The 26208-nt window shown below is 43.1% G+C and overlaps 1 protein-coding gene across 2 annotated transcripts in view; it reads left to right on the forward strand.

The window, feature by feature from the left end:
* Fancd2 (FA complementation group D2) overlaps positions 1-26208 on the forward strand; it is a 62968-nt gene that overhangs the window by 34067 nt on the left and 2693 nt on the right. The window contains exons 26-43 of one of the 2 annotated variants that reach the window (XM_076940270.1): positions 980-1088; positions 1937-2047; positions 2330-2442; positions 4282-4425; positions 5792-5908; positions 6782-6910; positions 7290-7408; positions 10034-10144; positions 11034-11164; positions 14038-14131; positions 16377-16499; positions 17835-17928; positions 18453-18524; positions 19173-19211; positions 20364-20438; positions 21394-21468; positions 23044-23190; positions 25177-25278. In XM_076940270.1, the coding sequence (XP_076796385.1) occupies positions 980-1088; positions 1937-2047; positions 2330-2442; positions 4282-4425; positions 5792-5908; positions 6782-6910; positions 7290-7408; positions 10034-10144; positions 11034-11164; positions 14038-14131; positions 16377-16499; positions 17835-17928; positions 18453-18524; positions 19173-19211; positions 20364-20438; positions 21394-21468; positions 23044-23190; positions 25177-25278 (1905 nt within the window). The remainder of the gene's footprint in view (positions 1-979; positions 1089-1936; positions 2048-2329; positions 2443-4281; positions 4426-5791; positions 5909-6781; positions 6911-7289; positions 7409-10033; positions 10145-11033; positions 11165-14037; positions 14132-16376; positions 16500-17834; positions 17929-18452; positions 18525-19172; positions 19212-20363; positions 20439-21393; positions 21469-23043; positions 23191-25176; positions 25279-26208) is intronic. The other variant, XM_076940271.1, reaches the window with a different exon arrangement.

Here is a 26208-nt window from a genome sequence, read left to right on the forward strand (position 1 = left end):
TCTCTGATATTCTGCCTAAGTGCAAAGTGAGTAGTGAGGAGTAGTGGGTAAAACTCAGGTGCCTTGTGTTTGGCCAGGGTCACACTGCTACATGGCACACTACGTTAGCTTTCCATCACTCAGGCATAGTTTCCACCAGGATTGTAGCAGAAGTTTCTTGTCATTTTATCCTTTAAACTTTATAGGACTAGAGTGGTGGCCCAGCGGCTGAGGTTGCTGTGCTGCTCTTCTGGACCAGAGTTTGGTTCCTAGTGTTGGCAGTGGAGGCTCAGCTGACAGTCACTTCAACACCATGCTCTCCTGGTCTAAGAGGTCTCCCATGTACATGTGCACATGCAAACACACACATACACACACACACACACATTCAGATTTTTCTTCTAAACTTTGTCTTTCTGAATTCAGATGAATTTTTAAATAGTTTATAAATGAGTTCTCTGTCTGTAACTTTTATTTTACAAAGAATGCTAGAACATAGAAAGCTGTGAATTGTCAGCTACACAGTAATGCACGAAGCCTTAGCCCCTGTCCGCAGCACCACATAACTGTGTGTGGTGACTCACGCCTGTCTCTAGCTCCAACACCTTGGGAGGTTGAGGCAGATTGATCAGAAGTCATCCTCAGCCTCATACTGAGTTTAAAACCAGCCTGGTCTATGAGACTTTTTTTCTTTTCCTGAAGATTAGCACAGTTTATGATACATTATTTCATATACAGATGTAGCTGCTTCATTGTATGTTTGTTTCTTTGAGAGAGTCTCACTGGTTGACCTTTATCTCCTTATGTAGACCAGATTGGCCTCAAACTCATGGTAATACTCCTGTCTCAGCATCCTAGCTACTGGAATTTTATAGACATAAACCACCATACCAGGCTCATATGCTTTAAAAAAAAAATGTAGTAAAAGAACCTTTCATCTATGGGGAAGTAAAGCAAATGAGGTTAATGTCCACACATGAAGAGAATTTGTGCTTTGCAGGTTGTGAATGCCTTCTGCCAACAGACATCTCCCGAGATGAAGGGCAAGGTTCTTAGTCGGCTAAAGGATCTTGTGGAACTTCAGGAAATCCTAGAAAAGTACTTGGCAGGTAAGAAGGGCCATGCTGCAAGCCTGTGTCCTGCTGAGGAGATGAGTGGTCACCTGTATGTATGTATGTATGTATGTATATATATATATATATATATATATATATATATATATATATATATATATATATGAATGAATGAATATATGTATGTATGTATTTTCTTTTGAGATAGAGTGTCTCCATAGCCCTGGTTGTCTAGAACTCACTTTGTAGACCTTGCTGGTCTCTAAGTCACAGAGATCTGCCTGCTTTTGCCTCCATGACCAGGTAGCCTTTTCTTCTTAAATATAGTCATGAACCAGCAGTAAGATGGATGAAGGCCTTTTCATTCCTTCTGACCATTAACATAACTGTTTTTTTGTTGTTGTTGTTGTTGTTGTTTTTTGTTTTTTGTTTTTTTTGTTTTGGTTTTTTTTTTTTTTGGTTTTTCCAGATAGGGTTTCTCTATGTAGCCCTGGCTGTCCTGGAACTCACTCTGTAGACCAGGCTGGCCTCGAACTCAGAAATCTGCCTGCCTCTGCCTCCCAAGTGCCGGGATTAAAGGCATGCGCTACCACTGCCCGGAATATCTTTGGATTTTTAAGTGGTGTTTTCAGTTTCTTTTTGCTTGGTTGGTTATTTCATGTCATTATTGAAAATGGCTTGGTATTAATTAATCATAATCAGTCACTATAATATAGTATTTCTCTAAGCTCTGCATTTTGCTGTACCCAAATTACATCAGCTGAATGACTGGAGCATGTATGTCACAGGCATTCACTGCTGCAGGCGGTGACTTGGAAACCTGTTTCTGGGTGTTTGGGTATTTGGATCGCTGTGGTTGGTGTTCAGTCCTACTCTGTTTTCAGTCATCCCAGACTATGTCCCGCCTTTCGCAAGCGTTGATTTGGACACTTTAGATATGATGCCTTGGAGCAGTTCTGCTGTTGCAGCAAAAAACAGAAACAAGGGAAAGACGGGTGAGTATATTCCTTTCTTGTCCCCATCTGTCCCACACCGAATTAACCTCACAGTTATACATATTGTGGCATTCGTATTTGAAGAGATCAGAGTGCTGGTGGCACAGTTGGTTAGTGAGTGCTGCTTCTATGGTGATAGCAAGATCTACCATCAAACCTTCCTTTAGAAAGTGCGAAATGTTGTGTAGCTGGAATCATAAACCTTCCTCCTCCTTTTGAAGGGCCCTACTAGGCAACATGTGCTTGTTAATAACTTAAGTCATTTTTCTTTTTGCCACATAGGGGGAAAGAAACAAAAAGCTGACAGCAGCAAAGCATCCTGCACGGACACACTTCTTACAGAAGATACTTCAGAATGTGACGTGGTGCCATCTGGGAGAAACCAAGTAGACAAGGTATTGGAGTCTGTGACAAAGATTTATGGCTGCTCAGTGAGACTGAGGCTGCCCTTATGCATGTTTTGAAGAGAGGCAAATGAAGTCTCCTGGGCCTCAGAATGACCTTCGGATAGCAGAGTTCTAACTGTTCTCTAAATTCTTGGTTGTTGTTTCCCACTAAAAACCAGTACAGTCCTTTAGGCAGAGGAAAGCTCGGTTGACAAATTGCTCAGATTAGATTGGCCTCCAGCTGTGCTGTGAGAAATTATCTTAATTATAGATTGATGGGTTCACTATGAGTACACCGTCCCTAGGCAAGTGGCCTGGCCCTTTAAGAAAGCTAGTTGAGCATGAGTAGGAAACAAGGTAGAGAGGGAGCCAGGCAGCTGTGCTCCTCTGGGGCTTCTGCTTCAACCTGGAGAACCACAGCCAAGTGAGCCCTTTTCTCTCCAAGGTAATTTGATCAGAGTGTTTTATCATAGCCACAGAAATGGAAGAACAGCCCTCATTGCTGCTGTACAGGTGGCTGCTTTTTCTCTTTACCTTCTGCATACTTTACCCCTGGGCTTTGCTCCCCTCTGACTCTTTGGATTCTGTTTTATAATGGTTATCTCATTGTATCTTAGAATACACCGTCCCCTGCCTTAGGTTTTTCAGGCAGGGTCTCACTGGGTAGTAGAGGCTGACCTCAAACTTATGATCCTTCTGTCTTGGTGTCTTTTGTGTTGGGACTGCAGTCATGAGCTTCCACGACCAGGGTGACATTCTTTTATATATACTACTTTTGACTTTTCTCCTTTTTACCCTAGACCATAAACTTAGTGACCTAGATGTTGTGCATACCTACAGTCTCAGCATTTGGGAGGCTGTGGCAGGAAGATGATCAGACATGTGAGACTTGCTAAGCGACATGCAAGACTTTGTCTCAAAAAAACAAAACCAAAATATAGTTAGCAAAATGGTTCAGCCAGCAAAAGCACCAGCTGCCACACCTGATGACTGAATTCAATCCTCAAAACTGCCATGGTGGAGAGAGAACCAGTTCCTACAGGTTGTTGTTCGACCTCCACACACGTGCTGGGACATGCACACAGGGAGAATAAATAAAATGTAACCAAAAATGTAAAGCCACAGAAGGCATAATGACTGACTGACTACACCGTGAATGGTTTTGAAATGCTTACTATGGCTTGTGGTAGTTGGTGAATAGTGGTGCCCTGTGGCATTCACAGAGAAAGGGTCGTGTTTAAGAAGTTTCCTGGACGCGTGGATGTAAGTTTGTTTTATAGCCACTATACATTCTTTTAATTTGTTGTGTCCTCCTAAAAGTCCAAGGTTGATGTTAATGTTCATATCTATATTAATTCATTAGGCAGTTTATAAGCAGAGAGGGTAAGTGAAAGACTTGCTCACAGACATACTACAAGGGCTTGAGCTAAGATTTGAAACCAGTTCATCCTAGCCTTGAAGCTCACAGCTTTCTGTACTATCCCACATGCTTTTATTTACCTAGTAGTTCATCCTTAAGTAGAAACAACCAAAGATGTTGTTGGTGTATACTGCTATACTTCATCAAGTGCTGTGCTTCTGGGTGGTTAGAGAATTCGATGAAAGGAATGTGATGACGTAAGGAAATTATATCATTTTAGAATGATGTAGAAAATAGAATTCTTTACCAAATATGAATGTGTATTGGATAATGCCTCTGCACTCACAAGTGTGCGTACGAATACACACACACACACACACCTTTAAAATAAAATCAGATTAAATTTTTTTTTTTTTTTAAATTAGGCTAATGTCTGATACTTTAGTTCTTTTGAGATGTTCTTTTGTCTGCTCCTCCTTTTCTTCCAGGAGTCCACGGGGAAGGAAGGAAAGACATTTGTGTCACTGCAGAATTACCGTGCTTTTTTCCGAGAGCTGGACATTGAGGTCTTCTCTATTCTACATTCTGGACTTGTGACCAAGTTCATCTTAGACACTGAAATGCACACTGAAGTAAGTGACAGTCTGGGATCCCAGAACATAACTTTTAGGAAGTTCCTCATGTCTGTTCATGTTTCAAGAAGAACACAGATATTTAAAAGTACTTGGGCCACGTGTTATGGCACATGATTTTAAGCCCGGCACTCGGGAGGCAGAGGTAGGCAGATACAAGACCAGCCTGGTCTGCATAGTAAGTTCCAGGACAGTCAGGGCTAACCTAGAGACACTTTGCCTCAACAGAACAACAAAGAATACACTTGAAAGCTGGGAATATCGTTCAGTGGGAGAGCACTGTGAGCCATCTGTGAGAGGGACGACAGATGGGATAAAGGGGAGACAACAAAGGGAAGACTGGTTTCTGACTTCAGAGGCCTTGGTATAAATTCTGAGTGAGCAGTCATCCTTGTCACTCTGGTTGTTCACAAGTTCAGTGTTTCAGTTTATATAAATCACAGTACTAGTGACATGACCCTTCCCTGCAGGTTACCAGTTACTGAGTGTACTTTGATAGTGGAGGACTCTTGGGGCATAGAGAAGTCAGTGTTGTCTTTCCATTTGTTCAGCACTAAATAGATAAATCTAGATGCCATTTTTATGTTGACTACTCACCTAAACACTGGTGGTACTGCTTTCCTTCAGTTGGTCAAGTGTACAGGAGGTAGAAATGCCTGCCCTACACTGTATTAATATCTGAACTTCAGTAAGAGTGTTCATCCTAATAAAGTTGAGAATAGAGAATATTTTCACAGAGAATGTAAGTTTTGATAAGGGTTTCCACTAGAGAATGGAATTTCCCCAGACTAAAATATTTAAAATGGCATGGGTTTTTACCTAATAGTTGGGAAAATGTAGGCACATGTAATGTAGGAAAATGTATTCTATTTTAAATAGAATCAGTAGTGTGTGTGTGTGTATGTGTGTGTTATGTGTTATGTGTGTGCTTTTAATTTTTTTGAAGTTTTTCTTCATCAATCTGCTCGTAGAAGATTCTCCATAAAAGTGTACTGAGTGAACAGTGCAGGTGGGACATTTCCCCATCCAGTCTCTTGCCGCGCACTTACTGAATGATTTGCCACAGTGAACAGGAGTGAAGGGGTGGAATAAAATATGCCCCTGAAGAAGCTGGGGAGATGACTGAGTAGGGAAAGTGCTTAAAGTGCCTGCCACCTTTTACCTGGGTCCTGGGGTCTATCCCCAGGCCTCCTGCCTGTGTGGCAAGTGCTGTGTCCACTGGGCCTGCTTTCTAGCTCACATTTCCTCTTTTTAAATTAAAAGTCAAATTCAGTTCTTCACCCAATGGGAGAGATGAGCATCAAATACATGGAAAATATTGTAAGTAAGACATGATTGAAGTCATTCTTCACATTCCACATTACAGGCTACAGAGGTTGTACAGCTTGGGCCTGCTGAGCTGCTTTTCTTGCTGGAAGATCTTTCCCAGAAGCTAGAGAATATGCTGACTCCTTCCTTTGCCAAGAGAATCTGCTTCTTTAAGGTTAGTAGCAGCACGAGCATAGGCCTAGGCTTCCAAGGAAACTCGGAAACAAGTAGGTATTAGCTGTGAGTAATCTGGTGCTGGGTTTAATTTACTGCTGTGTTTAATTTCCTGCATTGTCACCTCGCCCTGTACAGGCTGGGCTACAGTGTAGTCTAACATACTTAAAGCCCAGGCTGGATCCCTCACACTAAATGTGTGTGTGTGTGTGTGTGTCTCTGTGTTTTTCTCAAACAAAATTGAAAAGACTTCTTATACAATAAATTTATTTCTAAATGTCCTAAACATAGAAGCATAGAAAGTACAAAAGCACCTAGCATATGGGAAAGTACTTGGATGCTGCAGATGGTAAAGTGAGTGTGTGTGTGTGTGTGTGTCTGTGTCTGTGTCTGTGTCTGTGTGTGTCTGTGTGTGTCTGTGTGTGTCTGTGTGTGTGTGTCTGTGTGTCTGTGTGTGTCTGTGTGTGTGTGTCTGTGTGTCTGTGTTATTCTGTAGCATGTGCCCAAACTCATTACTTATGATGGTCTGTACTTTTGACTTTTTGAGATAGTCTCCTAGAACCCAGGCTAGACTTGAACTCACTGTGTATTGCCTTGAAGTCCTGATCATCCTGCCACCATCTCCCTTCTGAGATTAAAGGCATATATCACCAGGCCTGGTCAGAAGAAGGTGTCAGATCCCCTGGAACTAAAGTTACAAACAGTTGTGAGCCACCCTGCGGGTGCTAAGAATCAAACCAGGTCCTCTTCAAGAGTAACAAGCACTCTTAACTGCTGAGCCATCTCTCCAGCCCCTTAACTTTGAACTCTTAACTAATGATTAATTTAAATAATTTATCCAGTTTTTCTCTCATAACTCTGAGATTTATTGTAGAATAAAGGAAGCCGGAATATTGGATTCTCACATCTTCATCAGAGATCTGTTCAGGACATTGTACATTGTGTTGTTCAACTGCTAACCCCGATGTGTAACCATCTAGAGAACATTCACAACTTCTTCCAGGTGAGAAGACTGACTTACTTGTAAGATGAGAAACCATGTAAGCACAGACAGGCAAGCTGTGGTGTGGGCAGAATATGGGAGGAGGCCAGAGGAAGAGAGAATTAGACCTTGTGCATGAGAGGTCAGGAGAGCAGGCAGACTCAGCAGTACAATGTATGAACAACCTCAGAGCTTGAGCATGGTCTTCAGAGTCATTGGACAAGCAGACTTTGGAAATTTTAGGAAGAGAGAGATAAAAAAGTAAAGAAACATTAACTTACAGGCAGACTTAGGTTTGTGGGTCTGTCAGTAACTGCCAAGGGTTCCTTCTTAACTGAGGCAAGCTGAGGAGAACTGGGAAGAGCTGCCAAGGGCTGGATTAAACTTCTTTTTGTGTTAGTGCTTAGGTGCTGAGAATGTCAGTGTGGATGACAAGGAGAGAGTGACAGCTCAGGAGCAGCACACCATGGCCTCCTGCTACCAGAAGCTGCTGCAGGTCTTGCATGCACTCTTTGCGTGGTGAGTATGGGGAGGCAGTGCCACAGGAGTGTGTGCAGTGAGTATGTGCAAGCCTTTCACAGGAGTGTGTGCAATGAGTGGGTTCGAGCCTTCACTTCTGATTATTCCCTAAGAGAAGAAGGGAAAGAAGTGAATGCAGCTCTTCCTGGATGCTTTCTTCCTTTTTATTTGTTCTTGTAAAACCACTGAGTCTTCTACGGAGCCACTGTTACTAACCAGTTTGATAAATTAGGGGCTCACTGATCAGCTAACATAACAAATATGGATCTCTTCCTCCTTCTGTTTCTTGTAGCAAGCATTCTGTAATAACTGGGAAGCCAGCACTGTGGTGGTACATGTCTCTAAGCTACTAGTACCCAGCTACTAGGAAGCTGATGCACAAGGAAAATGAGTTCATGTGGGGATTTGAGACTAGACTGAATAAGGCAGAGACACTCCCCCATCTAAAAAAATTATTTTTATTATTTAATAAAAAGTTAAGTGGTTAATTAAATTTTAAGTAATTTGTAGGTTAGTCTCAAATTATGTGGTAAAAAGTGAACAGAGAGTGAACTGGAATATTGGGGTTACCATGGAAACTGTGGCATTGATGAGGCTTTTAAACAGGACCTCATAGCCACGGGCTTGAACATGCTTTACAAGTGAGGCTTCTTATCACCCTTCCCCTACTTCCTGAGTACTAGCAGTATAGACCTGTGCCACCGACCTGGTTTTACATGCTTCTGGGGATGAAACCTAGGACTTCATGCAGGATAGGCAAGCACTCTACCAACTGAGCTGCTTGCTACCAGTCCACACCCTTGATAGGCCTTTAAAGAATCAATGGTTTTTTTTATTTTACTTTTTACATTTCAAAAATTATGTGTATCTGTATCTGTGCCCTCAGTGTCCAAAAGTGGGTATTGGATCTCCTGGAGCTGGAGTTGCAGGTGGTTGTGACCAGGTTCCAGACTCAGGCTAAGAGTCCAGACTCAGGCTAAGGCAGTGCATGCTCTTAACTGCTGAGCCTTCTCTTCAATCTGGTTTTTAAAATAAGGATAGAAATGTATTATAACACAATGTGTTTTTACATTTTATTGTGTGTGTGTATATGTATACATTAACATCTTCTCCTTCCACCAAGTGGATCCAGGGGTCAGAGTCAAGTTGTGTCAGGCTCGGCAGCAAGAGCCTTTACCTGCCAAGTGTCCCATTGAGCTCCAGGAGTTGAGTTTTAGTGAGGTAGAGCTGGAGGCATAGCATGGGTAAAAGGAGAAATAAAGGCATGCCTGAGTATTTCTGTTCCTCAGCCATGCTTCATCCCATCTGTCCTTTTTGAACAGGGTTTCTGGAGAATCTTACCCAATCTTAAATTTATGCTAAATCTTCTCTTTTGAGCCCTGGGCAAGATTGTATCCAGCTGCCTACTCAACGCCCCCGTGGATGTGTCATTGACACCTTAGACTCATCACATCCAGTTCTGAGCATAATCTCACTGTTCCTCCTGCTTTGCCTCACTTGAAAATGCCATCATCACTCTTGTGTGCCAAAACCAGAAGTTATTCTTTTGACTCCTTCTTTCTACTCTTTCCACATGCAATTCTAAACTTTATTGATTGCATCATCTAAACAGACATCTCCATCTGCTTCCAGCCTTCCATCGTATCTGACCGAGTCTTACAGTTGGCCTCTTCTGTCCATCTCAGGACATCCAGTCTTCCTGGCCAAGTTGTGATTGCTGACAGCTGCTAGGCTTTCCTGACTAACCCTTTGGCCTGCCTTTCCCCATCTCCTGTTGTCTGCACATGCTCTTGTACCCAGTCTCACAGTATGCCTGCAGGTAGACTGAATTATTCAGCATCCTACTTAATTTTAACCCAAACCCTGCAGCTACACATATCCTTCTAACAGGACCCTGGCTACTTGATCTATACTTCTCTAACCTTACTAGGTAACCCTCTTTCCTGGCTTTCAGCTCCCTTTGAATGCTCTGCCATTCTCTTCTGTTCTAGATTCACACATTTTGTTAAAATTATATATTAAATTTTCTTTCTTGCTAGACTTAGCATACTCTCCACAAGAGCAGATGCTAGTCATTTTTATATTCTCAGTACTTAAAAAGAATGCCCAATTGCATTGACAGTTCATCAAGGAGTGGTTTTTTTATTGATAATCTCTCTCTCTCTCTCTCTCTCTCTCTCTCTCTCTCTCTCTCTCACACACACACACACACACAGAGGCATGCACAGGCACACAAAATGTATGAAAGGAAAAGAAAGCTGTTGCTAGAAAAGCTGCAGGGATAGATTATCTAGACTCTGGAAAGTCAGGCAGAAGATTTTAACTTTTTAAAAAAGAGATTTATTTATCTTATGCTTTATGAGTACACTGTAGCTGTCTTCAGACATACCAGAAGAGGGTATCAGATCCCATTAAAGATGATTGTGAGCTACCATGTGGTTGCTGGGAATTGAACTCAGGACCTCTGGAAGAGCAGTCAGTGCTCTTAACTACTTAGCTATTTCTTCAACCCACATTAACATTTTTAAATTATTTTTTTAGTTTTTAGTATTTGCTTTGTTGTCCTCAGTTATTACCCAAATAATCCTCCTGAAATAGACTGACCCACTCACTGTTTGCATCTAGGAAGGGATTTACTCACCAATCAAACCACCGACTCCTGCACTCAGCCCTTGAGGTCCTCACAGGCCGACTAAAGCCGATGGAACAGGAACAGCCCTTGGAGGAACTGGTCAGGTGGGTCAGAACATCCTACTAGGATGTTCTCAAGAAATCCTAGAACTGGATTGGCAGAATATTTTGGAGTGTTTTTTTTTTTTTTTCTTATTTGTTTGTTTTTTTGTTTTATATTTTTGAGATTGGGTCTCATTATGTAGCTGTGTTGGCCTGGGACTTATGATGTAGACTCAGCTGTCCTCAGTCCTAAAATTCACAGAGATCCACCTGCCTCTGTCTCCTGAGTGCTGGGATTAATGGCATACAATACCACACCCAGCCCTATTTTCCATATTTTGTTTTATTTGTGTGTGTGTGTGTGTGTGTGTGTGTGTGTGTGTTCATATTCAGCAAGTGGTCTTAGCTGCTCAGCCTTCTTTCCAGCTCCTCATTTTGACTTTTTGGGAACAGGTCATGGTATATATCCTAGTCTGGCCTCAAACACAGCTTTCTCCTGTCTCACCCTTCTTACTGTTGTGAGTCAGACATGTGCCTACCGCTCCCTCCTGTTGTGAGTCAGACATGTGCCTACCGCTCCCTCCTGTTGTGAATCAGACAGGTACCTACCGCTCCCCTCCCTGAACTCAGCCAACTCTAGATTAGCTGAGGACCTCTCAGTCTTCTCTCAGCATTGACTCTGTAGGGAGCAGCTAGTTGACACTAATTGCCAGTTCTATCCCATACTGTCGTGTCATTGTCGTGGAGAGTTCAAGGCCAGCCTAGTCTTTATGAGATCTCCTTCACAACTCCCTCCCCATAACATCCCAAAATAGCAAATAATTTTGTCCATGGAGCTTTTTTTCTACCCAGCTTTCTTTATAAGAGACAGCTTGGGCAACTTGTGTGTGTGTAAAGCATCTTTAATGCATGGGGTGCTATGTGCGTCCTTTTGTCTCTTGCTTCTTTACAGCCAGAGCTTCAATTACTTGCAGAATTTCCACCACAGCATTCCCAGTTTCCAGTGTGGTATTTATCTTCTCAGACTTTTGATGGCCCTTCTGGAGAAGTCCGCAGTACCTACCAAGAAGAAAGAAAAACTTGGTGATGAGCCTAGATCCCTTTTTCAGGGGGAGGGGGAAGATATTAATAGGATTGATGTCTTACATTTGCAAATTTGGTGTTTTCCTAGAATTTTTAGCATTTTTACATGTAAATCCCACAAAATCATAAGCATGCCCTCTTGCTCTATCAAAGAGACCATGCTTGCAGAATGGGCTATGACACTGCTTAGTGTAGCTTTGGTTAGATTAACTGATTGTACAGTTTTCTTTCTTTTTTTTTTTTTTAAGATATATTTTGTTTTTATTTTGTGTGTATAAGTGTTTTGCCTGCATGTATGTAATACATATTGGAGACCAGAAGTGGGCATTGGATCCACTATAACTGAAGTTACAGTTGTGAGTTCCCAATGAATGCTGGGGAAAAACCAAGGTTCTCTGGAAAACCAGCAAGTGTTCTTAACCACTGAGCCATCTCTCCAGCCCCAAGTTTTCTTCTTTTTTTGTACGAGGGATTAAACCCAGTTCTAGATTATTGATCTCTGCCCTTTATCCTTAGTCATTTACTGTTTGACTTTTGTTTATCTTTAGCCTTCTTTTTTTAAAAGACATGGTTTCACTATGTATTTCTGGCTGGCATGGAACTCTGTGTAGACCAGTCTAAGCTTGGCCTTGTAGCAGTCCTAGCTTTTCTTCTTGTTACTCCCAAGCACAAGAGTTATAGGCACGCGCCACCATCCCCTGCAGAAGTCTTACTAATCTGCTTCCTCCTTGTCTCAGATTCTTACATCCTTTTCTATTGTGGTGAGGGTTGCAGGACTGAGACAGCTTATAGAAGAGTTTATCAGGCTCACACTTTCAGAGGCTTGGAACCCAGACCATCGTAATGGGAAGCATGGCAGTGGGAAGACAGACATGACACTGGAGCAGTAGTTGAGAGCTTACACATTGATCCACAAACAGGACACAGAGAAATTAACTGGGAATATGGCGTGGGCTTTTGAAACCTCCATGCCCACAAATGACACATCTCTTTACTTACAACAAGACCACACTTTCTAATCCTTCCCAAACAGTTCACCAGCTGGGAACCAAGTATTTGAACATATATGAGCCTGTGGGGCCATTCTCATTGAAACCACACACTCTTCTGGCTTCATTTTATTATCTTTGTCATATGCGAAACACACACACACTATGAAGTAGATAAAAATGGAAGAAAAAGAAATCACAAGCATCAAGGAAATGAGTGCTGGCCTTGTCAAAGCATGTGTGCCCTGAGGCATTTTCATGCTTATATCATCCACTGATCTATCTCTATCTCTTTCCCCTTCTCTCTCCCTCTCTCTCCTTCTTTCCCTTTTCCTCTCTCCCCCTCTCCCTCTTCGATCTCTATCTCTTCCCCATCTTTGAGATCATCTTACTGTGTAACCAAGTTGGCTTTGAACTTCAGTTCTGTCTTGAGCTCTCCAGTTCTGAGAGTACAGGTCATGTGTCACCTGTCACCTCTCCCTAGGGGCCTGGAACTTGCGACCTTTCTAGTTAAGTATCTTTTAGCATAAGAGGTCATTTTGGTTTGTTTGGTTTGGTTTTGGTTTTTTGAGACAGGGTTTCTCTGTGTAGCCCTGGCTGTCCTGGAACTCACTCTGTAGACCAGGCTGGCCTCAAACTCAAGAGATCCACCTGCCTCTGCCTCCCAAGTGCTGGGATTAAAGGTGTGCGCCACCACTGCCCAGCAGCATAAGAGGTCTTAAAATTCAAACCACTATTTTTCCTAGTTTTGGCACAACAAAAACCAAGATTAATGTGTGAAGGAAATCTCTTTTCCCTATGTTTATATTGATAGAGTAGGGTTGTGGTCTTACACAGGAAGCCACATTTTTGTGCTTCAGGACGGGGTCAGTAAATGGGTATACTTAAGTCTTAGACACATGGTTTCATTTTTGGCAGTTGAGTAAATGGAACAAATTAGCTTTTAAAATGATCGATTGCTAGACCAGGGCAGGTGCTGTTTGCCTACAATCCTAGTACCCAGGAGGCTGAAGAGGTTGTGAGTTTAAGGCTAGCCTATGCTACACAGTGATTCTCTCATTTTTCTTTTTTGTAGAAACAGTCTCTTGAAGCCTGGTCTAGCTCAGATTTGCTATGTCCATGCTAAAGATGCCCCCAAACTTCTGGTCCTCCCTTTTCTAAGCTCCTTTGTTGTCTAAGTATTGGTATTGTAGGCATGTGTCACCATGCCTGGTTTTATATGATGCTGGACATAGAACCCAGAGTTTTCTGCAAACTGGACAAGCACCCACATAAAATACTTGTCCTAAAAACAAAATTGCTTGTTAGAGCAAAATCTTAAATTTAATAAAATAGTCTAGGGCTGAGGTGGCCTAATGGTTAAGAGTGTTTACTGCTCTCACTGGGGACTTGAATTCAATTCCCAACATTGCTTCAATCAGCTCACAACTGCATGTAGTTCCATCTTCAGAGGACCCAGGCCTCTTCTGGCCTCTGAAGTCGCCTGTGGTCAGATACATGAGCTCATACCCAGATACTTGCACGTACATGTAATTCTTCTTTAAAACCCTTTGAAAATATGCTTTAAAACTTCTAAAAAATAAAAGAACCCTTTTGATCACTACTCTTCCTCCAGCATCTCAAAGGTAAGAGTGTGCGCCTCTGATCACTCACTACCTGCTGACAGGTCATACTGTGCCCTCCTAACACATACAGTGATATCAGCGTCTGTAAAGCCCAGCTGACCCGGAACTCACTGTAGTCTTCCCTGCCTCAGTCTCCCAAGTGCTAGGGACGGACATGAACAACTACACTCAGTTAACAACTGTGTGCTTTAGCGTAGTTTATAAAAGAATGAGGTCAATTCAGTGTGAGTGAAATGGGTTTTGTTTTGTTTTCCAACAGCCTCTCTGGCCAAACAGCTGCTTTGTCGAGCATGGCCTCATGGGGAAAAAGAGAAGAACCCCACTTTTAATGACCACCTGCATGATTTGCTTTGGTGAGTTATTTACTTTAGAGAGCCAAATTGCACTTTTCCATCTTGCTGTTGTTGGGATCTCTCATCTAGTTAGGAACTGAGCTGTGACCTCTGTTAGGGGAACTTGAAAACAATCGATGGTTTAAAATAAGCATAGTCTGGAGTTTGGATTTTAAGAATGCTTTTCCTTCTGTTGGCTGTCAGCTAATTCCTTACTGAAAATCCAATTACGTCTACGATTGTGTCCTACCTTGCTAATAGTGAATCAAATACACTTCCTGCTCATCGTGTCTAAGACACAGCCATTACTTTCAGAGTACCTAAGCATACTTTTGTTTATTTTGGCTTGTTGAGGTGAACTTGCCATGCAGCTAAGGATAGCCTTGAACTTCTGTTCTTCTCCCTACACCTCCTGAGTGCTGGAGTTACAGATGTGCACCCTCCATCTGGCTCTTTGTGTCTCCGTTCATTGTATATGGGTGTTTGGCTGCATATCTATGCACCGTGTGTATGCACTGCCCTCCGTTCATTGTATATGGGTGTTTGGCTGCATATCTATGCACCGTGTGTATGCACTGCCCTCCATTTATTGTATATGGGTGTTTGACTACATATCTATGCACCGTGTGTATGCACTGCCCTCCGTTTATTGTATATGGGTGTTTGGCTGCATATCTATGCACCGTGTGTATGCACTGCCCTCAGAGGTTGGAAGAGGGCATCAGAGCCCCTGGAACTGGAGCTTCAGATGTTTGTGAGCCAACAAGTGCTGAGAATTGAACCCCAGTCCTATGGAAGAGCAGCCAGTGTCCTTACCTGCTGAGCCATCTCTAGCCCTGGACAATGTTTCTAATGGAGACTTGATTTACTCTTAGTTCCTGTCAAGCATTTGGAATCTTTGTTATTATTAAAGTGAATGATTAAAGCACACATTTAGTCCCAGCGCTCAGGAGCAAAGTCAGGAAGATCTCTGAATTCAAGGCCAACCTGCTCTACAGAGTGAGTTCTAGGATAGCCAGGTCTACACAGAGAAACCCTATCTTGAAAAATAAAAAAGTAACCAGGCAGTGGTGGCGCACGCCTTTAATCCCAGCACTTGGGAGGCAAAGGCAGGTGGATTTCTGAGTTTGAGGCCAGCCTGGTCTACAGAGTGAGTTCCAGGACAGCCAGGGCTACACGGAGAGACCTTGTCTCAGAAAACAAAACAAAACAAAACAAACAAACAAAAAGAAAGAAAAATAAAAAAGTAAATGCCAGTAGTACAGCCAGAGCTACATGGAGAGATGCTTCTCCAAAAGAGTGAATGTCTGAAATCATTTGAAAACTTAACACATTGTAGCATCTTGTGAATTTTATTCTTTATTTTTTGGCTTTAGAAAGGTTTATTGTTGGGGCTGGAGAGATGCCTCAGCAGTTAAGAGCACTAGCTGCTCTTCTAGAGGACCTGGGTTCAATTCTTAGCACCCACATGGAGTTAATAACTGTCTGTGACTCTAGTTCCAGAGGATCTGGAATCCTCACATACATATAGGCAAAACACCAATGCACATAAATAAAAATAAATGAACTTTTAAAAAAGAAAGGAAGAAACATTATTGTTGGTGATTATTAGCACTTGTGTTCTAATACACTTAACAGTGCTATACCTGAGTTCTTATGGCATATCCTGAATTTCCTTCTCTCTCTCTCTCTCTCTCTCTCTCTCTCTCTCTCTCTCTCTCTCTCTCTCTCTCTTTTACACGTAGACACACACACACACACACACACACACACACACAGAGTTGTATCCCAAGCTGGCCTTGTACTTGTGATCCCCCTGCCTCTAATCTTTCAGATAGTTCAGAGCACAGACCTGTGCCACCAGGCTTGGTTCCGAGTCTTGAACTTTCGAAACTTTGTGAGGTATTTGTTAGAAATTGACCACTCACCATGTGATCTGCATCTATGGCTAGCTGCTTTTTCCCTCTTTCCTTCACAGATTTCCATAGGGCACTTACAGACACTGAATATAGGTGATAACTGTGTTAGCTTTCCACCACTGACAAGATTCTTGAGAAAATGAGCTTTAAGGAGGGAAGATTGTGTGGATTCCTGGTCATCTGCCTCCATTATGTGTCATGGAGAGGAGAGGCAGGACCCAGGGAGGGGCTTATAGTGAAGCAAACTTGTTCACATGGTAGCCAGGAAGCAGAGCAGATTTGAGAATTCTGTAATGTGTGTCCCTATTCTCTGTAATGTGTGTCCCTATTCTTCCGCCACCATAAAGCATCTACTTGGAGCACACAGACAATGTTCTGAAGGCCATAGAGGAGATTACTGGTGTTGGTGTCCCAGAACTGGTCAATGCTCCAAAAGATGCCTCTTCCTCTACATTCCCCACGTTGACCAGGTAAGGGACTTCTGGCTCCACCGTCCTCCGTGTAATTGACTTGACGGTAAACTCTTCCACTTCTTTGGCAGCATAAATCTTACTGTGTACTCTTTCTAAAATGCTCTCAGTCCTTACTCTGCCACTGATAAAGCATCTGACAGACGCAGTCTGAGAGGGAGGTACTTATTTTAGGGCACAGTTTCAGTCCAGTGTGACAGCTAAGTATGGTCTAAGTATGGTGTCAGAAGGCGCCTCACCATTGCTGCAAGAGTTTGAGGCTGCAGCATGCTCACATGGGTCAGAACAGGAACTAGAGTAAACAGGTCAGATTCAGGGGCAGGTGTTACCTTCAAAAGCCTGCCCATTCCATTAGCCAGGCCTACTTCCCAAAGGCTCTACAGCCTTCGAAATAGCACTATAAGCTAGCTAAGGGCCGTGCTCAAATCATGAGCCTGTGAGTATTTCAGATTCAAACCATGTCATGAGGTGTATAAAAGGGTCTCGTGGAGGAATGTAGTAACACCACTTAGAGTTTTCACAGATAAGGAACTACTGTTTGATTACTTAGCATATTCAAGGCCTGGGTTCAGCTCCCAACATACCAAAACCAATAAAAAGACTAATTTAAGACCATCTTTCTAAACTTTAACCAGCTTGAAAAAAATTGATTATTGTATCTGATGTTTGTGTTGATGGTTTTGTGTCTTACAATATCAATAGTTACCTTTTACTTGTGTAATCAGTCCAGTTTATCAAAGACTTTGACATCTTCATGTCATTTGATCTTGATTCCTGTGAGGTAGAGGTATCGTTACCGCAGTTTTACTGTTGAGGAAAATGAAGGTTAGAATCTCTTCACTTAAATCAGTGAAGGGAACTTAAACATAAACGTGGCTTCCCCACTATATCACGGCTGCTTCCTGGACCGCTTCCCAAGCTAACTTCACTGTTTGACTGGCCATTTGCTTTCTCTTTCTACTCTCCCCCAACCCCAAGAGGGTCTCATCTAGGCTAGGCTAGCCTCAGTTCCTTTGTAGTCAAGATGACCTTAAACTTCCAATTCTCCTGCCTGCACTTCCTCCTTACTGCTAGGATTGCAGGCATGCACTGTAATGCCCATCTCATGCTGAACCCAGTACATGCTCAGCACACACTGTCGTCTTCTGATCTACACGCCAGCCCTGGGCTCATTTCTTCCTTCTTTCCATTCCCCTCTTTCAGTAGACCCTAGTTAATCATTCAGAGACAGAGGTAAAAATGACTGTTGGTCCTCGCTTCTTCCTACAGGGAACTTTCTGGAAGTTTTTTGTAAGCTGTGCATTATATGTGCATTCATGCCTTTGCCCCTTATAGGCACACCTTTGTCATATTCTTCCGTGTGATGATGGCTGAACTCGAGAAGACGGTGAAAGGTCTTCAGGCTGGGACAGCAACAGATTCACAGCAGGTGGCTCAGGGATCCCCTCAAAAAGAAGTGGACTTTGATTACATGGGCATTGATTCTTTTATCTCTTGGGTATAGAGTTTCTCCAAAGCTATTTTTTTTTCAGTTACCAAGACCTAGGAGTTCTTTCAAAAAGCTCTGGTTTGATTGTTTTTCCCTCTAGTTGGAGGTGAGAATTGAGCTATTTCCCCTTGTTTCTGACCACTTTGCCACTACCTGGCTTGAAGAACACTAAGCCTATTTGAGATGCTATGGGCCTTGGCAGCCTCCCAGTCAGAGCTGAGGTAGACATGGGCTACCCAGAGAGTCAGAAGCCACAGTGATGTGATGGCAACAGATGCTTGTACCTATGTGAAAGTAACTGTGTACCAGTGTAGGTACTCTGGTGTTACCACAGTGTGTGAGCCTGCTGATGAATACACTGGTTGCCACATCTCCTCAGAAGGGACAGTGAACAGACTGTGGTAGTGGGAGGGCAATAGAAGCATTAGGCTGTGACTCAGAGGCCTGTGTTTGGCTGTCCCCAGGTTCACGAAGAGAAACTCCTCTATTGGAACATGGCTGTCCGAGACTTCAGCATCCTTATCAATCTGATGAAAGTATGGGGGCCCTGACCTGCCTCACTAGCTAAATAGAGGGTTCTGGTTTCCAGAATTCACCTACTTGCTGTTTTCTCACCTTTCCTTGGGCTCTGTTTCCTCCCTTCCATGGCCCCTATTCGTTTTGGGTAACCCCTTCTGGCTGCTGTGAGGTTTTCCCCTTTTCTTTTTTGCCTCCCACCTGTACTACAAAATTTACTCCCTGACATTGTCGCATTTTCTCCCATCATCTTACCTTGGATCCTCTAATGTGAGCACTTCCATCCCAGTTGCCTTTATTGTCCTCCAAGCTCTGTGTTCTCTACTGCTGGCTTATGCTTAAGCTGCTGTCGGCATGAACTGCCACTCCCTCTCCTCTCCATCGCAGTCTTTCCTAAGGTTTCAGATCAAAGCGGCAGTCCTCTAACAACGTGGCTTCTCCACATCCTGTTTGAATCAATTTCTTACTCCCCTCTGCTCCTTTCTCACTTGTCTTGGACTTGGGTTATGAGTTTCCTTCTTCTGTAATTGATTTTCTACTGCACTGTTGGTGTGCCTTCTTCACATTAGTCTTCTGTGTCACTCAGCCGTGCTGTGTGCAGTGGGAAGGAGGCTGGGTACTCAAAGGAGCTGACCTCAGGTTTGGTTTCTTGTCTTTCTCCTGACCAGGTATTTGACAGTTATCCTGTTCTGCATGTGTGTTTAAAGGTAAGACTTTTGCTAGGCTTTGTTTGATGTGATTTCTTCCTATGGATCATTTCCAAGGGGCCTCAGTTAAATGGAATTGCTTTTTGCCTCATTTATGTGCCAGAGGCTATGCTAATCGGTGGTAGCTCACAGAAGACAGTGGCTAACATTTTCTACAGTACTTGAAGGCAGAATTCTTGGTCAGAATATTAGAAGTAGGTTGAATGCTACAGAGCAGCTGAGTTTAAGAACAGTGTTTGTGGTGCTTATGGTTACACATACCTTTAATACTAGCACTTTAGAGGCGGAAGCAAGTGGATCTGTGAGCTTGAGGCCAGCCTGGTCTACACAGGGAGTTCTAGGTCAGCTAGGGCTGCTAGGGTAGACCCCACCTCAAAGGAGAATGAGCAGCACTTGCCCCTGCACTCCCTAGCAGTATTTCCAGGCAGCTGAGGACGAGTTGTCGATGGTTTCCCTTTTTACAAGGGCCAGGGCTGGGAATGTGGTAGAAAACCTGCTTAGTGTGAGCAAGACACCAGGTCCTGTGTACCACAAGACAAATAACAAAGTCCTTGGAGTGGTCTATGAATGTCAGCTTGACATTCAGACAGTTGTATAACCCCTCTCTTCTCCTATGGGCATTTCCCTGTCTGGCCCTGGATTTGATGATAAACCTAAGTGGAACATTATGGGGAGAGTGCTTCTTCCCTCCTCTGATGTCTTCCTCCATGTGTGGTACCGTTCTTACTCACTTCTCTCTTCACTCTACCCTATACAGCTTAGGAGATGGGTGGATTGGAGGAGTAACGTGATTGGAGATGGCCATGTGTTCCCTTGCTCCTCTCAAAATGTCTCCTTTTGAGAATGAGTCATTCTCAGAGGCTGAGTGTAGCTGCTGCTCTGTGTTCTCTAAGCTGAACCAGTGCTTGGGCCATTGTCTGTCTGGGTTCCTGAGTCTGCCTAATTCTGGAGCTTATTTATGTATGTAGCAGATCTGTTTGCTTTTCAACTTTAGTTTCAGCCTCCAAATTAACTCTCTGGACCACTCCCGGTTTATTTGAATGTACACAAGTGATAATATAAAAACCCTTGGGTGGCCTATGCTGCTTCATCTGAGAACTTTTCAAGTAAAAATCCTCAGCTGTAGCTCAGCACTGCTCTCTCTCCCTTCAGTATGGCCGTCGCTTTGTGGAGGCATTTCTGAAGCAGTGTATGCCACTCCTCGACTTCAGCTTTAGAAAGCATCGGGTAAGAACTGAGAACAGAGCCATCGTTAGGCAGTCTGTGGGTATTTCTGAGCTAGGGCTGGGGCTGGGGCTGGGGCTGGGGTTGGGGTTTCAGGATCCTGTTGCCTGTGTTCTGAGCACCAATTCTAAGCAACAGCATGCCAGCTATAGCCAGCTATAGCCAGAAGTGCCCAGGTAAGCGGAGCCTCTCACATCACTCTGTTCAGACTCCCCCTCCCCACTCCCCCCAGTCTTTTGGGCTCGCTGCATTTAATCTGCGCTTCATTGTGCTGGTACACACTTGGCTCCCCTGCAGCAGTGTCTCTGCAGACAGTTTGGAAACCACTGGGCTGTAACTCACGCTTGATTTGCCTTCAGAGCCAAGTGGTACTTGGAACTGGCATGGTGAGAATAAAAAGGGTTTTGTGTGTAAATTTATTTTACAACGTCATATATGTTTGTGTGTAAAATGTAATTTGATCACACATACCCCCATTTCGTTCTCATTCTTTTTCCCTCCCCACTGATCCCCCTCTGAAATGGAATTTCTTACATGTGCATAGAAAGGTGAGCTTTACAAAACACTGGCAGTGTTTAGTTTTGAAAAGAAGAGCTATGAAAAGAAAAACGGGGTGGTATCTTATCCTAATTTACAGATGGGAAACTTGAGACGTGGTTCCCTACTTAAAGTCTGATACCAGCCTGGTCTAGTGAGTTCCAGGGCAGCCAGTGCTACACAGAGAAACCCTGTCTAGCTCTTACTAGCTAACAGATTAGTAGATCCTAGGGACAGAGTTGAGAAGCTACAGATCACTAGCTGGCTGACTCAGTGCTCCTATCTGAGGGCCAGGCTCAGATGAGCATAAGGCGGGCTGGAACCTGCAGACTTTACCCTCCCTGGAGCCCTGGTTGCAAGAACAGTTTGCATCTGAAATAACAACATTAACTAGGACATTTTTGAATTCTGTTATTTTTAGGAAGATGTTCTGAGCTTGCTGCAAACCCTTCAGTTGAACACGAGGCTACTTCATCATCTTTGTGGACACTCCAAGGTAAGAGAGGAGCAGGTCTCACTATGAAGCATAACCAGCCATGGCCTGAAACTCATTGTGCTCAGTTTCCCTGCTGAGATCATAGGCATGGGCCACAGACCCAGCCTTCCACCCCATATCCAAAGGTAGTTTATTTAGAGTAAGCAAATCCTCTGTTGCTGGATGAAACTGGCAGTTACCAAAGAGAAAGCTCTGTATTTGCACTCAAATTTATAGCTCTGTTTTCTCTTGAAATGCTTCTGAGGATCCAAGTGTAGTTGTGCGCATGTATGATCCTAGCACTACAGGCTGCCTGGCCTGAGCCACACAGCAGGACACTGTCTCAGGACAAACCAGAGTCCACTTCTTGTTGGGGAAGAGAGTACAGAACAGTCCTAGGTGAGTAACTCTTACCAAGTGTCCTAGAGGTAGGGTTTCTAATCCTGTGACGAAGCACTGTGACCAAAAGCAACTCAAGGAAGAAAGTGTTTATTTAGCTTACAGATCCTTTGGGAGAAGCCAAGGCAAGAACTAGTGCTGTGCAGGAACCTGGATGAGACAGCTGATGCAGACGCCTTGGAGGCGGACTGCTCACTGGCTTACTCCTTATGGCTTGCTCCGCCTCTTTTTTAAAACCTAAAACTACCAGCTCAGAAGTGGCCCCATCAGTGATGAGCTGGACCCTCCCACATCAGCTACTCATTAAGAAAATGCCCTAAAGGCTTACCTACAGCCTAGTCTTACAGAGGCATTTTCTCAACTGAGGTCCTCCTCTCAGATGACCCTAGCTGTGTCAAGTTGATGTAAAATTAGCCAGCATACACAGACTGTGGGGGCAGGACTATTAAGTAGCAGGTAACTGCTGCAGCCTGGAAGTATTCCTAGCCAGCCATCTGAGCTTGTCAGCCTCAGGACTTGGTTGTCTCTTGTGGGAATATGAGTATTTGTTAAAAGACTTCCCTAAGCCAGGCATCATGGCACACACCTTTAATCCTAGCACTTGGGAGGCAGAAGCAGGTGAGTCTAGGTGAGTAGATCAAGGCCAGCCTGAGTTCCAGGGTAGTCAGAGATGCATGATGAGACCCTGGCTGGGGTGGTGGGGGAGGGCACAACAACAACAAAAACCCCTCAGATCAAAGCTCTTGAACATTTGTCTGAGGGAACCTAGAAACTATGGTTTCTGTGGTCCCTGGGAAACCACGTGATTCTTTGAACGTTTTTTGTTTGTTTGTTTGTTTGTTTTGGGTTTTTTTTTTTCCACTCATTTCTTCCCTGGTTCTATGTTTTTGGGGCTTAAAGCTGACAAGACCTAATTTTTTGTTTGATATCATTAAAACATCTTGGGGCAGTTTGCTGATCATTAGTCAACAGAGCTTATGAGGCACCTAGAGGTGTTGATGGTATGTCTTCTAGTCTTACTTTTTAATCTAACATTCTTTTTGGCGTACTCATCAAACTGTTACTTTTTTTTGAACATGTCTCTGGACCGTATTGACCAGTCATGTAGTCTTCCTGTTCAGTTATGAGAAATTCAAACATTTCTGTATAAGAAATATGATATATGATGATAAACCTGGATGATTTATTTCTCTTCAGATTCACCAGGACACAAGACTCACCAAACATGTGCCTTTACTCAAAAAGTCACTGGAGCTGTTAGTTTGCAGAGTCAAAGCCATGCTTGTCCTCAACAATTGTAGAGAGGCTTTCTGGTTGGGTACTCTCAAAAACAGAGACTTACAGGTAAGCCTGAAGTTTAGACAATCGGTTATGCGCTCCCAGGCCCATTCTTTGTAAGAGCGTCAGAAGAAACATGAGCGGCTACCCAAGCCCTGTTCTAATAAGACTGCTTTTAGCTAGGCCCAGTGGCACAGACTTATACTCTCAACTACTTGTGATGCTGATGATGCAGGAAGATCACAAGTTCAAGGTTTGCCCAGCTACAGAGTAAGTTCAAGATCAGCCTGGGCAATTTAGCAAAACTGTAACAAAATTGAAAGTAAATAGTGGAGGCTAGAGGGGGCTGGAGAGATGGCTCAATGGTTAAGAGCACTGATTGCTCTTCCAGAGGTCCTGAGTTCAATTCCCAGCAACCACATGGTGGCTCACAACCACCTGTAATGGGATCTGATGCCCTCTTCTGGTATGTGTGAAGACAGCTACAGTGAACTCATAAATTAAAAAATAAAATCTTTAAAAAAAAAAAAAAAAATAGTGGAGGCTAGAGATACACTTCCAGGGTAGAGTCCTTGTGTAAGGAACTAAATGCAGTCCCCATTAGTGGGATAAAAAAAGACTGCTGTTATCACATCTGTGGTTGTTTAAGACTGTAAGGCTGCAGAGACAGCACAACAGAAGAGCACTGGCTGCTCTTTCAGAGGGCTTAAGTTACATTCCCAGCACTTTTATGGTGGCTTACAAATGTAACCCCAGTTCAGGGCATCCAAACTCCTCTTTGGGCCTCCACGGGCCTGCATGTATATGGTACACAGACACACATGCAGGCAGAGCGCTAATAGATGTAAAATAAAAATAAAGGTAAAAACATTTTCAAAAATAACCATTTAATTGGTGACACAGGTCTTTAATCCCAGCACGTGGGAGGCAGAGGCAGCCTGGTCTATAGAACAAGTTCTAGGACAGCCAGGCCCTGTCTCAACAAACCAAAAACAAGGAAGCAAGTCAGCACAGCCTTTTCTCTATGCTAGGGGAAAGCCCCACACACAGCAGAGTTATAACATTTTCTTATATGGACAAACTTTTGATTTTTTTTTTTTCTCATAAAGCAGTCTATCTTATTACTGAAAATGCTCTCCATTCTAACAAATGGGCACGCTCATCTGGACCTGTGTGTATGAGACACTGCTGTGAGATTTCAGCATCACTCACTTCCAAGGTCAAGTCCTCCTCGATCATACTAGCCAAGGGTTGTTTTTAATTTAACTTTTAAAAGTGTGTGTGTATGTGTACCTCTATGAGTTTATGTGCACCACATGTATGGCAGGATCTAAAGGAGGCCAAAAGAAGGTGTTGTGCTCCTTTGAACTGGAATTATAAGCAGTTGTGAGCTACCACTAAACCTGAGTCCCATGTAAAAACAGTAAACATTCAGCTGCCGAGCCATCTCTCCAGCCCCTCTAGCTGAATTGTATAATGGTATGTGTGCAAAATAATAGAACAGTGGTTTTCTTTATTTAAATCAAACTTAATGAAGTCAATTCTGTTGTTTTCTGGAGAAAACTGAAGCTCAGGATAGTAACTTTCACAGACCATTTAGCGATGAGACAGTGGAGCCAGGGTTTTAGTCTAGACAACTCCTCAGACTCTGCTTGGCTATTTGTGGTTGGTGTGTGGTACTTATAAGCCTTGAGGCATGGAGAAATTTATTTTTGGCAGCAGGATCTTGCTATGTAACCCATGTTAGCTGCAAACTTTGATTTTCTTCTAAGTTCTGACTTAGCCTTTGGGACAATTTAGATTTGTATTTGGCATTAAGAGAGTCACCAATACAACATCTAGTATAAAATCTAGTGTAATACTAGAATAAAAAATACAATAGAATTATGTATCATTTCAATGGGCATCTCAGAAACCTGGAACTGAATAGAGCTTCCCTGAATGCAGTCAGGGGTTGAATGCCTAGAATATTTCTTCTCTAATACCTAGAAACTCAGCCTCCCCAACCATAAAGGTGTAACCCACTATTTGTTTTGCTTCTTCTACATTTAGGGCGAAGAAATTATTTCTCAGCATTCCTCTTCTCCAGAGAGCACTGCAGAGGACAGTGAGGATGGCATGACATCCTACGTCTCCAGGAACAGAGCAACAGAGGTATCTGCACAGGCTGGTCTGGCATTGCTGGACTATTTTATTAAGTATTCTTTATTAGCAGAAAGTACAGGATTTTTCTCTATGTATCCGTTGTTAATTCTGTGCCCATCTCCATTCCCTAAAAACAAACAACAAACAAACAAAAACTTATATGAATGCTTTGGGATCTATAAAATTCAATTACATCCTCTGAAGGTATGTAGAAAATTTGCATCCTGAGGGCAGTCATAGCTCAATGGTAGAACATGTACTTAGTTATCATTTGCACGTTTGTGCATTCAGTCCTCTGTACAAGAAACAAAGTGGAGGTGTTTTTTTCTTCTATTATATAGCACCCAGGTTTCCATGATCTTGTATATAAAAGTGTTCTAGAATGGAGAAGTGACAAACATGTTCATTGTTAAAAATGAGTTAAACCATTTTAACTTTTTGTTTGGCAGTCCTGGCTGGCCTGGAACTATGTAGATCAGTCTAGCTTTAAAATCGCAGAGATCTGCCTGCCTGTGCCTCCCAACTGCTGAGACTAAAGACATGAACTACTGTGCCAGGGCATTTTAGGGGTGTGTATGTGTTTGTGTGTCTCTATCTGTGTGTTTTTTGAATGTACGTGTGTGTGGTTTGAATGATTATGAGTGGTTTTTTTTTTTTGTTTGTTTTGTTTTGTTTTGTTTTGTTTTTTGTTTTTTGAGACAGGATTTCTCTGTGTAGTCCTGGCTGTCCTGGAACTCACTCTGTAGACCAAGCTGGCCTCGAACTCAGAAATCCTCCTGCCTCTGCCTCCCAAGTGCTGGGATTATAGGCATGCACCACCACTGCCCGGCTATGAGTGGTTTTTTGGACATGTTTTTCTGTGTACCATGTGCATGCAGCACCTGTGGGTATCAGCAGAGGGTTGTTGTATCCCCCGGAACTGGAATTAATGTTGCAAGC

This window comes from Arvicanthis niloticus, chromosome 9 (assembly GCF_011762505.2).
Source record: "Arvicanthis niloticus isolate mArvNil1 chromosome 9, mArvNil1.pat.X, whole genome shotgun sequence".
NCBI lineage: Eukaryota > Metazoa > Chordata > Mammalia > Rodentia > Muridae > Arvicanthis > Arvicanthis niloticus.